This window comes from Protomyctophum bolini, assembly GCF_963924005.1.
Source record: "Protomyctophum bolini genome assembly, chromosome: 17".
In the NCBI taxonomy this organism is placed as follows: Eukaryota; Metazoa; Chordata; class Actinopteri; order Myctophiformes; family Myctophidae; genus Protomyctophum; species Protomyctophum bolini.
In genome coordinates this window covers 41,684,597-41,701,135 of record NC_137878.1, presented here as the reverse complement: position 1 = coordinate 41,701,135, position 16,539 = coordinate 41,684,597, and the positions used below count along the sequence as shown (strand labels likewise).

Below are 16,539 nucleotides of genomic sequence, written 5' to 3'. Positions count from 1 at the left end.
CTAACGTACAGATAAATATTATTATGTACTTCTGAATGTACACCAGGTACATTCCTAACGTACAGATAAATATTATTATGTACTTCTGAATGTACACCAGGAACATTCCTAACGTACAGATAAATATTATTATGTACTTCTGAATGTACACCAGGTACATTCCTAACGTACAGATACATATTATTATGTACTTCTGAATGTACACCAGGTACATTCCTAACGTACAGATAAATATTATTATGTACTTCTGAATGTACACCAGGTACATTCCTAACGTACAGATAAATATTATTATGTACTTCTGAATGTACACCAGGTACATTCCTAACGTACAGATACATATTATTATGTACTTCTGAATGTACACCAGGTACATTCCTAACGTACAGATAAATATTATTATGTACTTCTGAATGTACACCAGGTACATTCCTAACGTACAGATAAATATTATTATGTACTTCTGAATGTACACCAGGTACATTCCTAACGTACAGATAAATATTATTATGTACTTCTGAATGTACACCAGGAACATTCCTAACGTACAGATAAATATTATTATGTACTTCTGAATGTACACCAGGTACATTCCTAACGTACAGATACATATTATTATGTACTTCTGAATGTACACCAGGTACATTCCTAACGTACAGATAAATATTATTATGTACTTCTGAATGTACACCAGGTACATTCCTAACGTACAGATAAATATTATTATGTACTTCTGAATGTACACCAGGTACATTCCTAACGTACAGATACATATTATTATGTACTTCTGAATGTACACCAGGTACATTCCTAACGTACAGATAAATATTATTATGTACTTCTGAATGTACACCAGGTACATTCCTAACGTACAGATAAATATTATTATGTACTTCTGAATGTACACCAGGTACATTCCTAACGTACAGATAAATATTATTATGTACTTCTGAATGTACACCAGGTACATTCCTAACGTACAGATACATATTATTATGTACTTCTGAATGTACACCAGGTACATTCCTAACGTATAGATACATATTATTATGTACTTCTGAATGTACACCAGGAACATTCCTAACGTACAGATAAATATTATTATGTACTTCTGAATGTACACCAGGTACATTCCTAACGTACAGATAAATATTATTATGTACTTCTGAATGTACACCAGGTACATTCCTAACGTACAGATAAATATTATTATGTACTTCTGAATGTACACCAGGTACATTCCTAACGTACAGATAAATATTATTATGTACTTCTGAATGTACACCAGGTACATTCCTAACGTACAGATAAATATTATTATGTACTTCTGAATGTACACCAGGAACATTCCTAACGTACAGATAAATATTATTATGTACTTCTGAATGTACACCAGGTACATTCCTAACGTACAGATACATATTATTATGTACTTCTGAATGTACACCAGGAACATTCCTAACGTACAGATACACAATTATAGGTAGCCTGGCCCAGACAGCATGCTTTCTGGTCTAGAGGGGCGGGTGTAGCCTGGCCCAGACAGCGTGCTTTCTGGTCTAGAGGGGCGGGTAGGGTAGCCTGGCCCAGACAGCGTGCTTTCTGGTCTAGAGGGGCGGGTGTAGCCTGGCCCAGACAGCGTGCTTTCTGGTCTAGAGGGGCGGGTGTAGCCTGGCCCAGACAGCGTGCTTTCTGGTCTAGAGGGGCGGGTGTAGCCTGGCCCAGACAGCGTGCTTTCTGGTCTAGAGGGGCGGGTGTAGCCTGGCCCAGACAGCGTGCTTTCTGGTCTAGAGGGGCGGGTGTAGCCTGGCCCAGACAGCGTGCTTTCTGGTCTAGAGGGGCGGGTGTAGCCTGGCCCAGACAGCGTGCTTTCTGGTCTAGAGGGGCGGGTGTAGCCTGGCCCAGACAGCGTGCTTTCTGGTCTAGAGGGGCGGGTAGCCTGGCCCAGTCAGCGTGCTTTCTGGTCTAGAGGGGCGGGTGTAGCCTGGCCCAGCCAGCGTGCTTTCTGGTCTAGAGGGGTGGGTAGCCTGGCCCAGACAGCGTGCTTTCTGGTCTAGAGGGGTGGGTAGCCTGGCCCAGACAGCGTGCTTTCTGGTCTAGAGGGGTGGGTAGCCTGGCCCAGACAGCGTGCTTTCTGGTCTAGAGGGGTGGGTAGCCTGGCCCAGACAGCGTGCTTTCTGGTCTAGAGGGGTGGGTAGCCTAGCCCAGCCAGCGTGCTTTCTGGTCTAGAGGGGCGTGTAGCCTGGCCCAGACAGCGTGCTTTCTGGTCTAGAGGGGCGGGTAGGGTAGCCTAGCCCAGACAGCGTGCTTTCTGGTCTAGAGGGGCGGGTAGCCTGTCTGGTCATACTACTGTCTGGTCACACCCAATCAGATAATCTGCCAGGATTCCAGCAGCATTCCAACCAACCAATCAGGTGGAAGAAGAGATTCCAGCAGCATTCAGTGTTTTTCGGCCAATCGATGGAGCCGGTGACCCGAGGACAGGAATGTGCTTGGAGCTGCATTCCTCTTCCACCTGATTGGTTCATTTGAATGCTGCTGGAATCTCTTCTTCCACCTGATTGGTTGGCTTGAATGTGGCCTGAATAGGCAGCGCTGGCCGAACGGTTTGCGGAGCGGTCTTGACATCGGAAGGTTGCTATAGTTCGTATCCCCGGACCGGCACGTTAAAATGACCACCGCTGAAGTGCCCTTTGAGCAAGGCATTGAACCCCTACCATGAAAGGTTCTATGAGCAGGGCCTGGCTGTAATGAAAGGTTCTGTTAGCAGGGCCTGGCTGTAATGAAAGGTTCTGTTAGCAGGACCTGGCTGTAATGAAAGGTTCTGTTAGCAGGGCCTGGCTGTAAAGGTTCTGTTAGCAGGGCCTGGCTGTAAAGGTTCTGTGAGCAGGGCCTGGCTGTAAAGGTTCTGTTAGCAGGGCCTGGCTGTAAAGGTTCTGTTAGCAGGGCCTGGCTGTAAAGGTTCTGTTAGCAGGGCCGGGCTGTAATGAAAGGTTCTGTTAGCAGGGCCTGGTTGTAATGAAAGGTTCTGTTAGCAGGGCCTGGCTGTAATGAAAGGTTCTATGAGCAGGGCCTGGCTGTAATGAAAGGTTCTATGAGCAGGGCCTGGCTGTAATGAAAGGTTCTATGAGCAGGGCCTGGCTGTAATGAAAGGTTCTATGAGCAGGGCCTGGCTGTAATGAAAGGTTCTATGAGCAGGGCCTGGCTGTAATGAAAGGTTCTATGAGCAGGGCCTGGCTGTAATGAAAGGTTCTATGAGCAGGGCCTGGCTGTAATGAAAGGTTCTATGAGCAGGGCCTGGTTGTAATGAAAGGTTCTATGAGCAGGGCCTGGCTGTAATGAAAGGTTCTATGAGCAGGGCCTGGCTGTAATGAAAGGTTCTATGAGCAGGGCCTGGCTGTAATGAAAGGTTCTATGAGCAGGGCCTGGCTGTAATGAAAGGTTCTATGAGCAGGGCCTGGTTGTAATGAAAGGTTCTATGAGCAGGGCCTGGCTGTAATGAAAGGTTCTGTTAGCAGGGCCTGGCTGTAATGAAAGGTTCTGTTAGCAGGGCCTGGCTGTAATGAAAGGTTCTATGAGCAGGGCCTGGCTGTAATGAAAGGTTCTATGAGCAGGGCCTGGCTGTAATGAAAGGTTCTATGAGCAGGGCCTGGCTGTAATGAAAGGTTCTATGAGCAGGGCCTGGCTGTAATGAAAGGTTCTATGAGCAGGGCCTGGTTGTAATGAAAGGTTCTATGAGCAGGGCCTGGCTGTAATGAAAGGTTCTGTTAGCAGGGCCTGGTTGTAATGAAAGGTTCTGTGAACAGGGCCTGGCTGTAATGAAAGGTTCTGTGAGCAGGGCCTGGCTGTAATGAAAGGTTCTATGAGCAGGGCCTGGCTGTAATGAAAGGTTCTATGAGCAGGGCCTGGCTGTAATGAAAGGTTCTATGAGCAGGGCCTGGCTGTGATGAAAGGTTCTATGAGCAGGGCCTGGCTGTGATGAAAGGTTCTATGAGCAGGGCCTGGCTGTAATGAAAGGTTCTATGAGCAGGGCCTGGCTGTAATGAAAGGTTCTATGAGCAGGGCCTGGCTGTGATGAAAGGTTCTATGAGCAGGGCCTGGCTGTGATGAAAGGTTCTATGAACAGGGCCTGGCTGTGATGAAAGGTTCTATGAACAGGGCCTGGCTGTAATGAAAGGTTCTATGAGCAGGGCCTGCCTGGCTGTAATGAAATGTTCTGTTAGCAGGACCTGGCTGTAATGAAAGGTTCTGTGAACAGGGCCTGGCTGTAATGAAAGGTTCTGTGAACAGGGCCTGGCTGTAATGAAAGGTTCTATGAGCAGGGCCTGGTTGTAATGAAAGGTTCTGTTAGCAGGGCCTGGCTGTGATGAAAGGTTCTGTTAGCAGGGCCTGGCTGTGATGAAAGGTTCTGTTAGCAGGGCCGGGCCTGGCTGTAAACAAGTTCTTGAGCTTTAGTCCAGCTGCCATTCCCGTTTACTCACTGTATGGAATCCATTAGAATGATTGGAAATGGAACATTAACATTAATAGCCTATTTTATATATAATATTCTATATATTTTTCTGTCTGGCTTTTGTCGTGCTTCGGGCTTAACATTATGGTAATTATTAGGGTCGGGCCGAGCCTCGGGCAGACCCAGTTAGGGTCGGGTCTGGTCGGGACGGGCCATCATTTTTGGGCCTGTTGAGAACTTTATGTCATAGTGATGTCATAGTGATGTCATAGCTGTGACTCACCCACAGAGGCCCGTACGGTGGTGATGTCATAGTGATGTCATAGCAGTGACTCACCCACAGAGGCCCGTATGGTGGTGATGTCATAGTGATGTCATAGCTGTGACTCACCCACAGAGGCCCGTACGGTGGTGATGTCATAGTGATGTCATAGCTGTGACTCACCCACAGAGGCCCGTACGGTGGTGATGTCATAGTGATGTCACAGCTGTGACTCACCCACAGAGGCCCGTATGGTGGTGATGTCATAGCTCTCCAGGTGGAAGATGACATCATCGACGGCGCGGATTCCCTCCTCGGCCGTGAAGTTCACCTCGTGGTGTTCGCTGCCGATGTGGGCGGCGACCTGATGATGTCATCACAAGATGTCATTATAATACCTGACAATGGCGACGCGTTGTGAGCTTGTACATCTGCTATTTTCAGCACGCAACAAAGTGTAAAATGACTTATACTGGGGCCCAATCCCAATTGCCTCCCTCAAGCCCTGAGCCCTGGACCCTCATTGACTTTAATGACGTCAGCTGTAAGTGCTTGAGGGTGAGAGGCTGCAAGGGCTCCACATTGTTGTGAAAGAAATGGGACAGCACTTTGAAGATGAGTCCGCCATGCATGAGTCCATGACACTTTGCATCACTTTATAAAACCTGTCCTTATTCACAGCCAGTGCCTGTATACCTACATGCTTGGCCTATTTATACATGTCTATCATGTCTATTTTAGTATTTAAGCTGATCGTTTTATTATTAGTTTCATAAATACACTTTCCTGTGTGATATGGGTTGTAATATTCATATATAATAATATTCATTATACATTTCATTTCCATATTCTTTTACCTTGCTCATTAGTCATTTCTCATCATGTTTCCCTTATTATTATTATTATTATTGTTATTAAATATATAGCCTATATCCATCCATTCCGTCTCCTTTTCAGAACTCAGTGAGTTTGTTGACATTCTAATCGCGATACATAACTAATTTGCATATTTAAATGATTGACGTTTGGAGGATCCCCCTCATTCCCCTGGTAACGCTATGAACTGTGGGTAATTTCTTTGCTAAAGTCAGCCCAAAGTCAGCATCGACGCTGACTTTGGCAAAGGGCACATAAAGGGGCGGGGCTGAGCCCATTTCAAACGGGACGTCCCTCAAGCCCTCGCAGACTTCACATGAACGCGCAGCTAAGTCAGTGAGGGCTCATTGAGTCAGCGAGGGAGTGGATTGGGATTGGGCCTGGATCTCTTGTCCACTAGTCCCTTCCTGACATTTTAGTCCTGTTTTTATTTGTTGACGAAATATATATTATATTTAGTCTTATAGTTTTAGTCGTCATAGCTTAGTTGTCATTTAGTTTCCATTTAGTTTTCGTCGACGGACATTTTTCGTCATAGTTTTAGTCGACGAACGAACACAACCCTCTGATGATGTCATCGTATTATCTAACCTGACCGAGGAACGGTGCGTCGTTATAATTAACCCTTTGAGCGCCCTGTAACGCAGTCTGTCGTTTATAATTAACCCTTTGACCGCTCTGACACGCAGCCTGTCATTATACCAGCGGGTGGCGCTCACCTTGCGAGCAGCCAGGATGTCGGGACTGTCCTCCGAGCCGATGGCGAAGGTCTGCACCGGGTACGGGAGATTCTCCTCCTTGGCCAGCTTCACCAGAGTAGCAGCAACCAGGCTGGAGTCTAGACCACCTGGAAAACACACACAGTTTACCTGAGAGCAGACAGTTTACCTGACAGAGACAGTTTACCTGAGAGGACACAGTTTACCTGAGAGGACACAGTTTACCTGAGAGGACACAGTTTACCTGAGAGGACACAGTTTACCTGACAGAGACAGTTTACCTGAGAGGACACAGTTTACCTGAGAGGACACAGTTTACCTGACAGAGACAGTTTACCTGAGAGCAGACAGCCGATCCTCCTGTGGGCCATGAGGCGTTTTCGCACAGCGTTCTCAAACAGCAACCGGATGTTGCTTTTCACCGTTTCTTCATCGAAACCTGGACAGATTATGACATACGGTAATTCACCCACACATTCACACACCTTTACATAGACTGTGCATTACATTCACCCATTCACACACCTTTACATAGATTGTGCATTACATTCACCCATTCACACACCTTTACATAGATTGTGCATTACATTCACCCATTCACACACCTTTACATAGACTGTGCATTACATTCACCCATTCACACACACATTCACACACCTTTACATAGATTGTGCATTACACTCACCCATTCACACACACATTCACACACCTTTACATAGATTGTGCATTACATTCACCCATTCACACACCGATGGCGGAGGAAACCATGCAAGGCACCAACCTGCACATCAGGAGCAATCAGGGGTTCAGAGTCTTGCTCAAGGACACTTCCACACTAACTCTGGGGGAAACCCACAGGGATCGAACCGGGAGCCTTGCGGTTCCCATCCGGCCACTCTACCGCTGACCCACCGCTGCCCCGTAACACTTGACCTAGTCCTGAGGACCATGAACACTTACTCTGGGTATTATGTTCTCACGTTAATGTTTAAATGTAGATACTGTAGAATAGATAGATATCAGGTTCCCATTTCTTCAATTATCTGATGTGACAGTGGACCCACCTCCCCCCCCCTCACTGTATATGTTTTATTTTCCATTTTTACCTCCTTCATGATGATTTCCTGTTCTTTGGCTGTATATATATAAGTGTCTATTTGTACGTTTCTAAATGTTATGATGAATTGAACAAGGTGGACCCTCTTGTAGAAAAGTGTAGTGCTGTATTGGGTCGTCCACTCACTGTTAACAGTCTTTGTGTTGAGTTGTGGTTGAAATGTATTCTGTAATTCTGCAAACTGTTAATAAATGCTTACAATCAATCAATATATTCTTCAATAGTTTAGTTTAGATTCTAAACAGTCTGAGGAATAGGTTCTTGGTTTACCTGTGATCCTATAGTTTGCGAACGCAGTGAGCACTTACTATGAGACCTAGCAGATCATGTCTGTCTGTCTGTCTGTGTGTCTGTCTGTCTGTCTGTCCCGCTTTTGTGCCCATATATGGAGCTGAGTGATTTGTTTGTGATTGATGCAAGTGTCTGTCCCTGCTGTTACGTCACCATGACTCAGCCATAACCATATAAGGAGTCCCCAAAGCAGCTATACGTCCAAAACCCAAATATGTACGAGCTGCGTTCGCTTCCCGCGTTTGCGCGTCTTACTGGTTTACTGAGACGCTACACTGAGACGCTATGATGTCATACAGGGCGTGGCGGTGATGTCATACAGGGCGTGGCGGTGATGATGTCATACAGGGCGTGGCGGCGGTGATGTCATACCTGTGCTCAGGGCGTCCACGGTGTCATAGAGGGCGTGGCTTGGCTCCCGGGTGCAGCAGTGGAACTCCTCCCACATCTCTGACTCCACCTTCCCGTTGGACTTCAGAGTAAAAGTCTCCACGTGGCCCGGCAGGAAGGGGACGATGGAGGCCGGGGTGGACATGGAGTGAGTTATCTCTGTCAGGCCTGTCACACACCATATAAGGACATGTCAGGCCTGTCACACACCATATAAGGACATGTCAGGCCTGTCACACACCATATAAGTACATGGCAGGCCTGTCACACACCATATAAGGACATGGCAGGCCTGTCACACACAATGTAAGGACATGTCAGGCCTGTCACACACCATATAAGGACATGGCAGGCCTGTCACACACCATATAAGGACATGGCAGGCCTGTCACACACCATATAAGGACATGTCAGGCCTGTCACACACCATATAAGGACATGGCAGGCCTGTCACACACCATATAAGGACATGTCAGGCCTGTCACACACCATATAAGTACACGTCAGGCCTGTCACACACCATATAAGGACACGTCAGGCCTGTCACACACCATATAAGGACATGTCTGTCTGTCTGTCTGTCTGACTGACTGACTGACTGACTGGCTGGCTGACTGGTTGGCTGGCTGGCTGACTGGCTGGCTGACTGACTGGCTGGCTGACTGACTGGCTGGCTGGCTGACTGACTGGCTGGCTGACTGGCTGACTGACTGGCTGACTGACTGACTGACTGGCTGGCTGGCTGACTGACTGGCTGACTGACTGACTGGCTGACTGGCTGGCTGACTGACTGACTGACTGACTGACTGGCTGACTGGCTGGCTGACTGACTGACTGGCTGGCTGGCTGGCTGACTGACTGGCTGGCTGACTGGCTGACTGGCTGACTGACTGTCTGGCTGTCTGGCTGTCTGGCTGGCTGGCTGACTGACTGACTGACTGGCTGGCTGACTGACTGACCTTTGGCCTCGGAGGCGACGGCCAGACAGCCGTCGTCGGTCAGCAGCTTGAAGAGCGGGCGGACTCCGTAGGTGTCTCTGCCCAGGAACACCTTCCTGTTGGCCGTGTCCAGCAGGATGAAGGCGAACACGCCGTCCAGCAGAGACGCCATCTTCTGCACGCCGAAGCGGTCGTACAGGTGGAGCAGGACCTCACCGTCCACCTTGGTCTGGTGCTCGAACGCAAACTGCTTCTTCAGCTGGAGGGAGGGAGAGAGAGACATTCACTTTACATTAACTAGAGAGAGAGAGAGAGAGAGAGAGAGAGAGAGAGAGGAGACATCACACCTTGGTCTGGTGCTCGAACGCAAACTGCTTCTTCAGCTGGAAGGAGGAGAGGGAGAGAGACATTCACTTTACATTAACTAGAGAGAGAGAGAGAGAGAGAGAAGACATCACACCTTGGTCTGGTGCTCGAACGCAAACTGCTTCTTCAGCTGGAGGAGAGGAGGGAGAGAGAGACATTCACTTTACATTACCTAGAGAGAGAGAAGACATCACACCTGTGTGAAGTGAGGGGCGCTCTTATCAAACTCTGGAGGGGGAGGGAGAGAATCACACCTGTGTGAAGTGAGCGGCGCTCTTATCAAACTGCTTCTTCAGCTGGAGGGAGGAGAGGGAGAGAGACATTCACTTTACATTAACTAGAGAGAGAGAGAGAGAAGACATCACACCTTGGTCTGGTGCTCGAACGCAAACTGCTTCTTCAGCTGGAGGGGGAGAGAGAGAATCACACATGTGTGAAGTGAGGGGCGCTCTTATCAAACTGCTTCTTTATTTATTGTACCGTGAAGTGGTTGTAGATCTGTTATTCTAGAGGGTTTAATGTTTACCGTCAGGTGGTTGTAGATCTGTTATAGTCTAAAGGGTTTAATTTGTACCGTCAGGTGGTTGTAGAACTGTTATTCTAAAGGGTTTAATGTGTACCGTCAGGTGGTTGTAGATCTGTTATAGTCTAGAGGGTTTAATGTGTACCGTCAGGTGGTTGTAGATCCGTTAGTCTAAAGGGTTTAATGTGTACCGTCAGGTGGTTGTAGATCTGTTAGTCTAGAGGGTTTAATTTGTACCGTCAGGTGGTTGTAGATCTGTTAGTCTAAAGGGTTTAATGTGTACCGTCAGGTGGTTGTAGATCCGTTAGTCTAAAGGGTTTAATGTTTACCGTCAGGTGGTTGTAGATCTGTTAGTCTAGAGGGTTTAATGTGTACCGTCAGGTGGTTGTAGATCTGTTATAGTCTAGAGGGTTTAATGTGTACCGTCAGGTGGTTGTAGATCTGTTATAGTCTAAAGGGTTTAATGTGTACCGTCAGGTGGTTGTAGATCTGTTATTCTAGAGGGTTTAATGTGTACCGTCAGGTGGTTGTAGATCCGTTAGTCTAGAGGGTTTAATGTGTACCGTCAGGTGGTTGTAGATCTGTTAGTCTAGAGGGTTTAATGTGTACCGTCAGGTGGTTGTAGATCTGTTATAGTCTAGAGGGTTTAATGTGTACCGTCAGGTGGTTGTAGATCTGTTAGTCTAGAGGGTTTAATTTGTACCGTCAGGTGGTTGTAGATCTGTTATTCTAAAGGGTTTAATGTGTACCGTCAGGTGGTTGTAGATCTGTTATAGTCTAAAGGGTTTAATTTGTACCGTCAGGTGGTTGTAGATCTCTCCGTTGTAGCACAGCCACAGGTAGGGGAACTTCTTGACTCTCATTGGCTGCATGCCGTACAGCTGGTCCACGATGGCCAATCGGTGGAAGCCGAAGCAGCAGTTGGTGAAGCCGTTGACGTTCTCGAAGCGGAAGGCGTCGGGGCCGCGGTGCGCGATCTTCATGGCGGACGTGCACTGACGAGACAGACACTCATCACTGCCGAACAACGCCCAGATACCACACATCTACAGACAGACAGACAGGCAGACAGACAGACAGACAGGCAGACAGACAGACAGACAGACAGACAGACAGACGGGGGGGGGGGGGTTAGGAGATAGGCTTACCATACGTCCTCTTTTGCCCGGACATGTCCTCTTTTGGGGGGGCTGTCCGGGCAGTCCGGGGTTTTTTTTTATAAATTCCTTCAAATGTCCTGCGTTTTACACGTATCGCCTGTATATGTATCGCTACGCTCACAGACCATTCAGACCAATGTGTATTACAATGCACGTTCAATGGTTCGTAGTGGGAAAACACTGTGAGAGGTGGACTTTCAGCCCGAACCCAGGAATGTGTATTATTCATAACTCTGCATGCGCTGCGCGCTGGGTCTGACAGCACTGGTCCCGACCGCAGAGCAGAGCAGAGAAAGGCTCGCTGGCTGCTCTGCTGTCTGCAGATAGACTGTTGTGCTCTCCGTGAGGAAAGCTTGACATACCAAAGAACTATCTCATCATCATTGACATGCAGAAAAAGTAGGCTGTTTTCTTAGCTTTGTGACTGACCAATGAGAAGCAGATTGTATTGTCTGCAAAGGAACTATGCGTCTGTCACAAATAAAAGTTCTGTCCTGCAAGCCCGTGTCATGTCAACAACACTGACAAGGCAGCTGTGCGCGAGGTGAGTCCTGCAAATTAAATTGACCCAATATTATGTTGTACAAAGATAATGGTTTGGAGAATAGGCTGGTCTCTCTTTTTACAAGAGATAAGCCATTGCATACAGGGTTCTTAAACTTTTTAATTTCAAGGACCCCCATCACTCTGAGAGTAAAACCAGATGGACCCATAAGAGTCCCATTTGATTCCATTTGTACAGTATCAGAGTTAAAAGTTATAAAAGGGTCCATTTTGGTTCCATTTGTACTAGTACACTCTCAGAGTTACAGACCTGTAAGGGTCCATTTGGTTCCATTTGTAAACTCTCAGAGTTACAGACCTGTAAGGGTCCATTTGGTTCCATTTGTAAACTCTCAGAGTTACAGACCTATAATGGGTCCATTTGGAACCCCCTCCTCAAGGAACCATGAGAGTCCCTGGATCACACCTTTGAGAGCCACTGCTTTAAATAAATACATAACTAACTAACTAATCTTGACAGCTTGTTTGCAAATGTTTGTAAACAAATCCCAAAAATGTAATTAAAAAAAAACCAATGGGGCTCTATGGGCTGGCAAGTCTAATAGGCAACAAGTGGTGGTCGTGCATACACACACACACACACGCACGCACACACACACACACGCGCGCGCGTGCACGCACGCACGCACACACACACACACACACACACACACACACACACACACACACAGAGCCTTAGTGTAGGATATGACAGCACCACAATAGAAACAAGCCACCAATAATTATAACAACAACAACAAACTATTAAATCAATCAATCAGTGTGATTAACTACCGGCTACAATGTGTCCCATATGTTACAGTCTTGCGTCCATCCGGTCACAGCTGACCACGTGGTCCTCCTCCTCCTATAGCAGCACGTGGTTCATTCAGTCTGACACATTGTAACCACCATGTGTTACTAGTATGAAAGTATACACACTATAATGTCACTTTAAAAAAAGAACAGATCTACGTTTGGGGGGGGGGGGGGGGGGAGCGTCGTGCACGCGCGCAGCTATAATGTATACATTTTAAGTAACGTTACTCCAACATATATTTGCTGAGATGACGGCATGCTGTCCATGTCCACACACACACACACACACACACACACACTTCCTATAGATCCAGGTGTAAACGCTCCGTTAAAACTTGTATCATCTATACCGTATTATCCCGTATAAATGTCAGCATGTTTTGCCCTGACTGTGACGTAATGAAGTCCTACCTTTGATGATCGGGGGGGGGTTCCTTTAATCCCGACAGAAAAGATTAAAGATTAAAAGCAGTTTCTTTTTTCTTTTTTTTTTAAGAGGTTTGTTTTTTTTGACTCCTTCTCCCAACCGGCAGGATGACACACTGAGGATGCTGCCCATGTCCATGATCCCATGGCCCGGGAGGACGGGCCCGGCCCCTGCGTGCTCTGATTGGCTGCCTGTGTGCAGCGTCACTCCCCTATACTGCTGTGTAGTTGTAGTGCGATGTTGCATCATCATCATTATAAGGGCTGCAACTTTTTCATGTCAAGTCAAGGACCCCCGCATTGACACTCATTATTAGCCCCGTGGACCCCCGTTTGAAGAGATATCCCAGGGACCCCCATGAGGGAAGATTTCTACGGCTCTAGCAGAGATTCTCAACCCGTTTAATTTCAAGGACCCCCAGTTTGACATGCATTTAGTCTACGGACCCTCCATTTAATGGCATTTCTATCTCTGGGACCCCCGATTTATATTGTAACATCAATGTTAATTTAAGTGATCTAAGGTAATAATAGATCAAATACATAGAAATAGTCTTTAAGGATCAGAAGAACCTACAAACCTATAGCATCTGTCAGTATAATAATAATAATAATAATAATAATAATAATAATAATAATCTAACAGTATAATATCTGAACAATGGAACTATATAAAGTAGGTATAAGCCTCTATAGCAGGGCTAGACATTAACATTGTGAGAACATTTCACTTGTCTGGGCACAAAAGTCACTTGTCCGGAGTGCGAACAAGCACACACACACACACACACACACACACACACACACACACACACACACACACACACACACACACACACACACACACACACACACACACACACACACACACACACACACACACACACACACACAAATACATTTTAAATCAACTAACTAAGTTAGTTTGGGGAACACATGTTTGAAACTTTTACAAGCCCTATAGAATGTCTGTGATCTTATACATACATGTCATCATGTATTCCAACCTATAGAATGTCTGTGATCTTATACATACATGTCATCATGTTTTCCAACCTATAGAATGTCTGTGATCTTATACATACATTTCATTATGTATTCCAACCTATAGAATGTCTGTGATCTTGTATACATACATGTCATTATGTATTCCAACCTATAGAATGTCTGTGATCTTATACATACATGTCATTATGTATTCCAACCTATAGAATGTCTGTGATCTTACATACATGTCATTATGTATTCCAACCTATAGAATGTCTGTGATCTTATACATACATGTCATCATGTATTCCAACCTATAGAATGTCTGTGATCTTATACATACATGTCATTATGTATTCCAACCTATAGAATGTCTGTGATCTTATACATACATGTCATCATGTATTCCAAATCCACAGCCATATAGATCGGGCCTATATCTGCTCACGGTTAGCACACTGCAGACCTCGTCATATTAATTTGAAAGTTCTGGCAGGAAAACATGTATATTTGGTCAAATATCTCCACTTTTCCACGAGCGGCACACGGACGACATTCTCTCCGGCGAGAGAACACATCAACACTTCCTTTAGGAAGCACAAATGTATGTAATGTACGCACAATACTGTAGGTCAGGAGGTGCCCACACTTTTTAGACTTGAGATCTACTTTCAAAATAATCAGCTCAACCAGATCTATACCCACTATATAGGCATATTATCCCATTGTTGAAAATAGTTACATATTAGACAAACACACTTGGAATGGGAAATAGAGGGAGAATGAAAAAAAAAAGTAAAAAATAAATAAATAAAAGTAAATAACTTTGTAATACTGACGTTTGTGTCCGAAACTCTCTTGAAAACAAAGTATTGCATTTTGGGTTTGAGGCAGCTTCCTTTATTTTGTCTGTTAATCAAATGAATCAAGTGAAGTCACTTTAATTCAAGTGGGAGATGACAAAAATTGTTTTTGTTTTTATTTAAATGATATATTCTATGTGGTCTACCTGCACAGCCTGTGTGATCTACTGGTAGATCACCATCTACCTTTTGGGCAGGCCAGCAGTGTAGGTGGTGGTCAGGTAACCCACAACAATCACAACACACCTGCCGATTGTGTGTCCCCCCGTAAACCGTAATTAAACATCGACTGTTCCCCAAGGAAGTTTTCCTATTCTCAGGGGGGATATGATCGGACCGATCTAAGGCTGTGTGTTTAGAATAAATGAAATGTAAGATCACAGACATTCTAGGCCAGCGCTATTAACAATTATTGGAAAGGTGATTATTATAGGAAAGCCAGGCAATAGTGCCAAATAATACTGTTGGCTGCTATAGGTGTGTCACAGAAAAAGTTAAACCAATAAAAGTCACTTGTCCAAACAGACAATGTACATTTTTATTGCACTAAAGGTATATTACTTGTCCCAGACAACCTTAATGTCAAGCCATGCGGCCTAGAGTGCTATATGTCTACATACAAACTGCTCAGGCTCCTACTTGGCCTCACCCCCCGAACCCACCTCACCCCTGCCCACTTTGACAGGCTGGAATGGCTTAGGGTCGACAACAGAGTACAGCATCTTGCAATGGGTCTGGTCCACAAGATTCGATACACCACCAAGATACCCATGTACCTGTCTAAATATGTACCTGTCTAGATACTTCCTTAATGTTAACGAAGTCCACACCCACAACACCAGAGGGAGTGCAACAAACCATGTACAACCCAGATTCGGCACAAACAAGGGACTAAATTATTTTCGCTCCTATGCCACTAAAATTTGGAACGCCCTACCAACAGTCATTAAGACATGTGAATCCCTTGACTCCTTCAAAACCGCTCTCAAAGGGCACCTATACGGACGGCTACAATTCAAAACTGGAATCCCTCCCCCTTTCCCCTCACTGTATAAGTTTCTTTTCCCCTTTTACCTCCTTTATGATGAATTCCTGTTCTGTTCTTTAGCTACATAGAAGTGTCTATTTGTACGTCTCTAAATGTTTTGATGAGTTGAACATGGTGGACCCTGTTGTAAACAAGTGTAATGCTTAATTGGGTCGTCCACTCACAGTTAATAGTCTTTGTATTGAGTTTGTGCTTGAAATGTACTGTAATTCTGCAAACTGTTAATACATATTTCAATCAATCAATCAATCAAAACAATGCTAATTAAGTTAAATAAATGACAGAAACGACAGATTTTAGCCTTTGTTGTACATACTGTAATATGCCTGTAAGGTTGTCGAGGTTAGGGCAAAGGGCTGCGATATGATATATGATCACACTGTTCTTTGTACACGATGTTCATCTACTGTACACTCAATCTTATGAACGCATGCCCTGCTGGCTGTCATGACAACTGACTAAACAATTGCATCCCGGGCTATGGGATCCAGATCTGTGATGTAATAATGGATATGGATGACACAATTAGCAGGTGGCCTCCCCGAGAATGGAACCACACGATGACACAATGCTGAGTATGGTTGCATCATTCAACAGCAGTTTATATATAAATATATATATTATATATATATATAAACCACAGCCACTGTCCATCCATTTGAAAATATATGCCAAAGACACTCATAAGGAAATATTTTTACAGTAGTGATTTGCAACCATTTTCATTTCAAGGACCCCCAGTTTGATATGTTAATTTG

The 16,539-nt window shown here is 45.4% G+C and overlaps 1 protein-coding gene across 1 annotated transcript in view; it reads right to left on the bottom strand.

Annotated features, from left to right (window-relative positions):
* Positions 1-12,988, bottom strand: part of asns (asparagine synthetase) — a 29,422-nt gene extending 16,434 nt beyond the window's left edge. The window contains exons 1-7 of the mRNA XM_080787997.1: positions 12,869-12,988; positions 10,733-10,981; positions 9,068-9,305; positions 8,091-8,276; positions 6,648-6,749; positions 6,311-6,438; positions 4,953-5,079 (exon numbers count right to left, since the gene is read on the bottom strand). Of these exons, the coding sequence (XP_080644123.1) occupies positions 4,953-5,079; positions 6,311-6,438; positions 6,648-6,749; positions 8,091-8,276; positions 9,068-9,305; positions 10,733-10,981 (1,030 nt within the window). The 5' untranslated portion in view covers positions 12,869-12,988. The remainder of the gene's footprint in view (positions 1-4,952; positions 5,080-6,310; positions 6,439-6,647; positions 6,750-8,090; positions 8,277-9,067; positions 9,306-10,732; positions 10,982-12,868) is intronic.
* Positions 12,989-16,539: the final 3,551 nt, after the last annotated feature.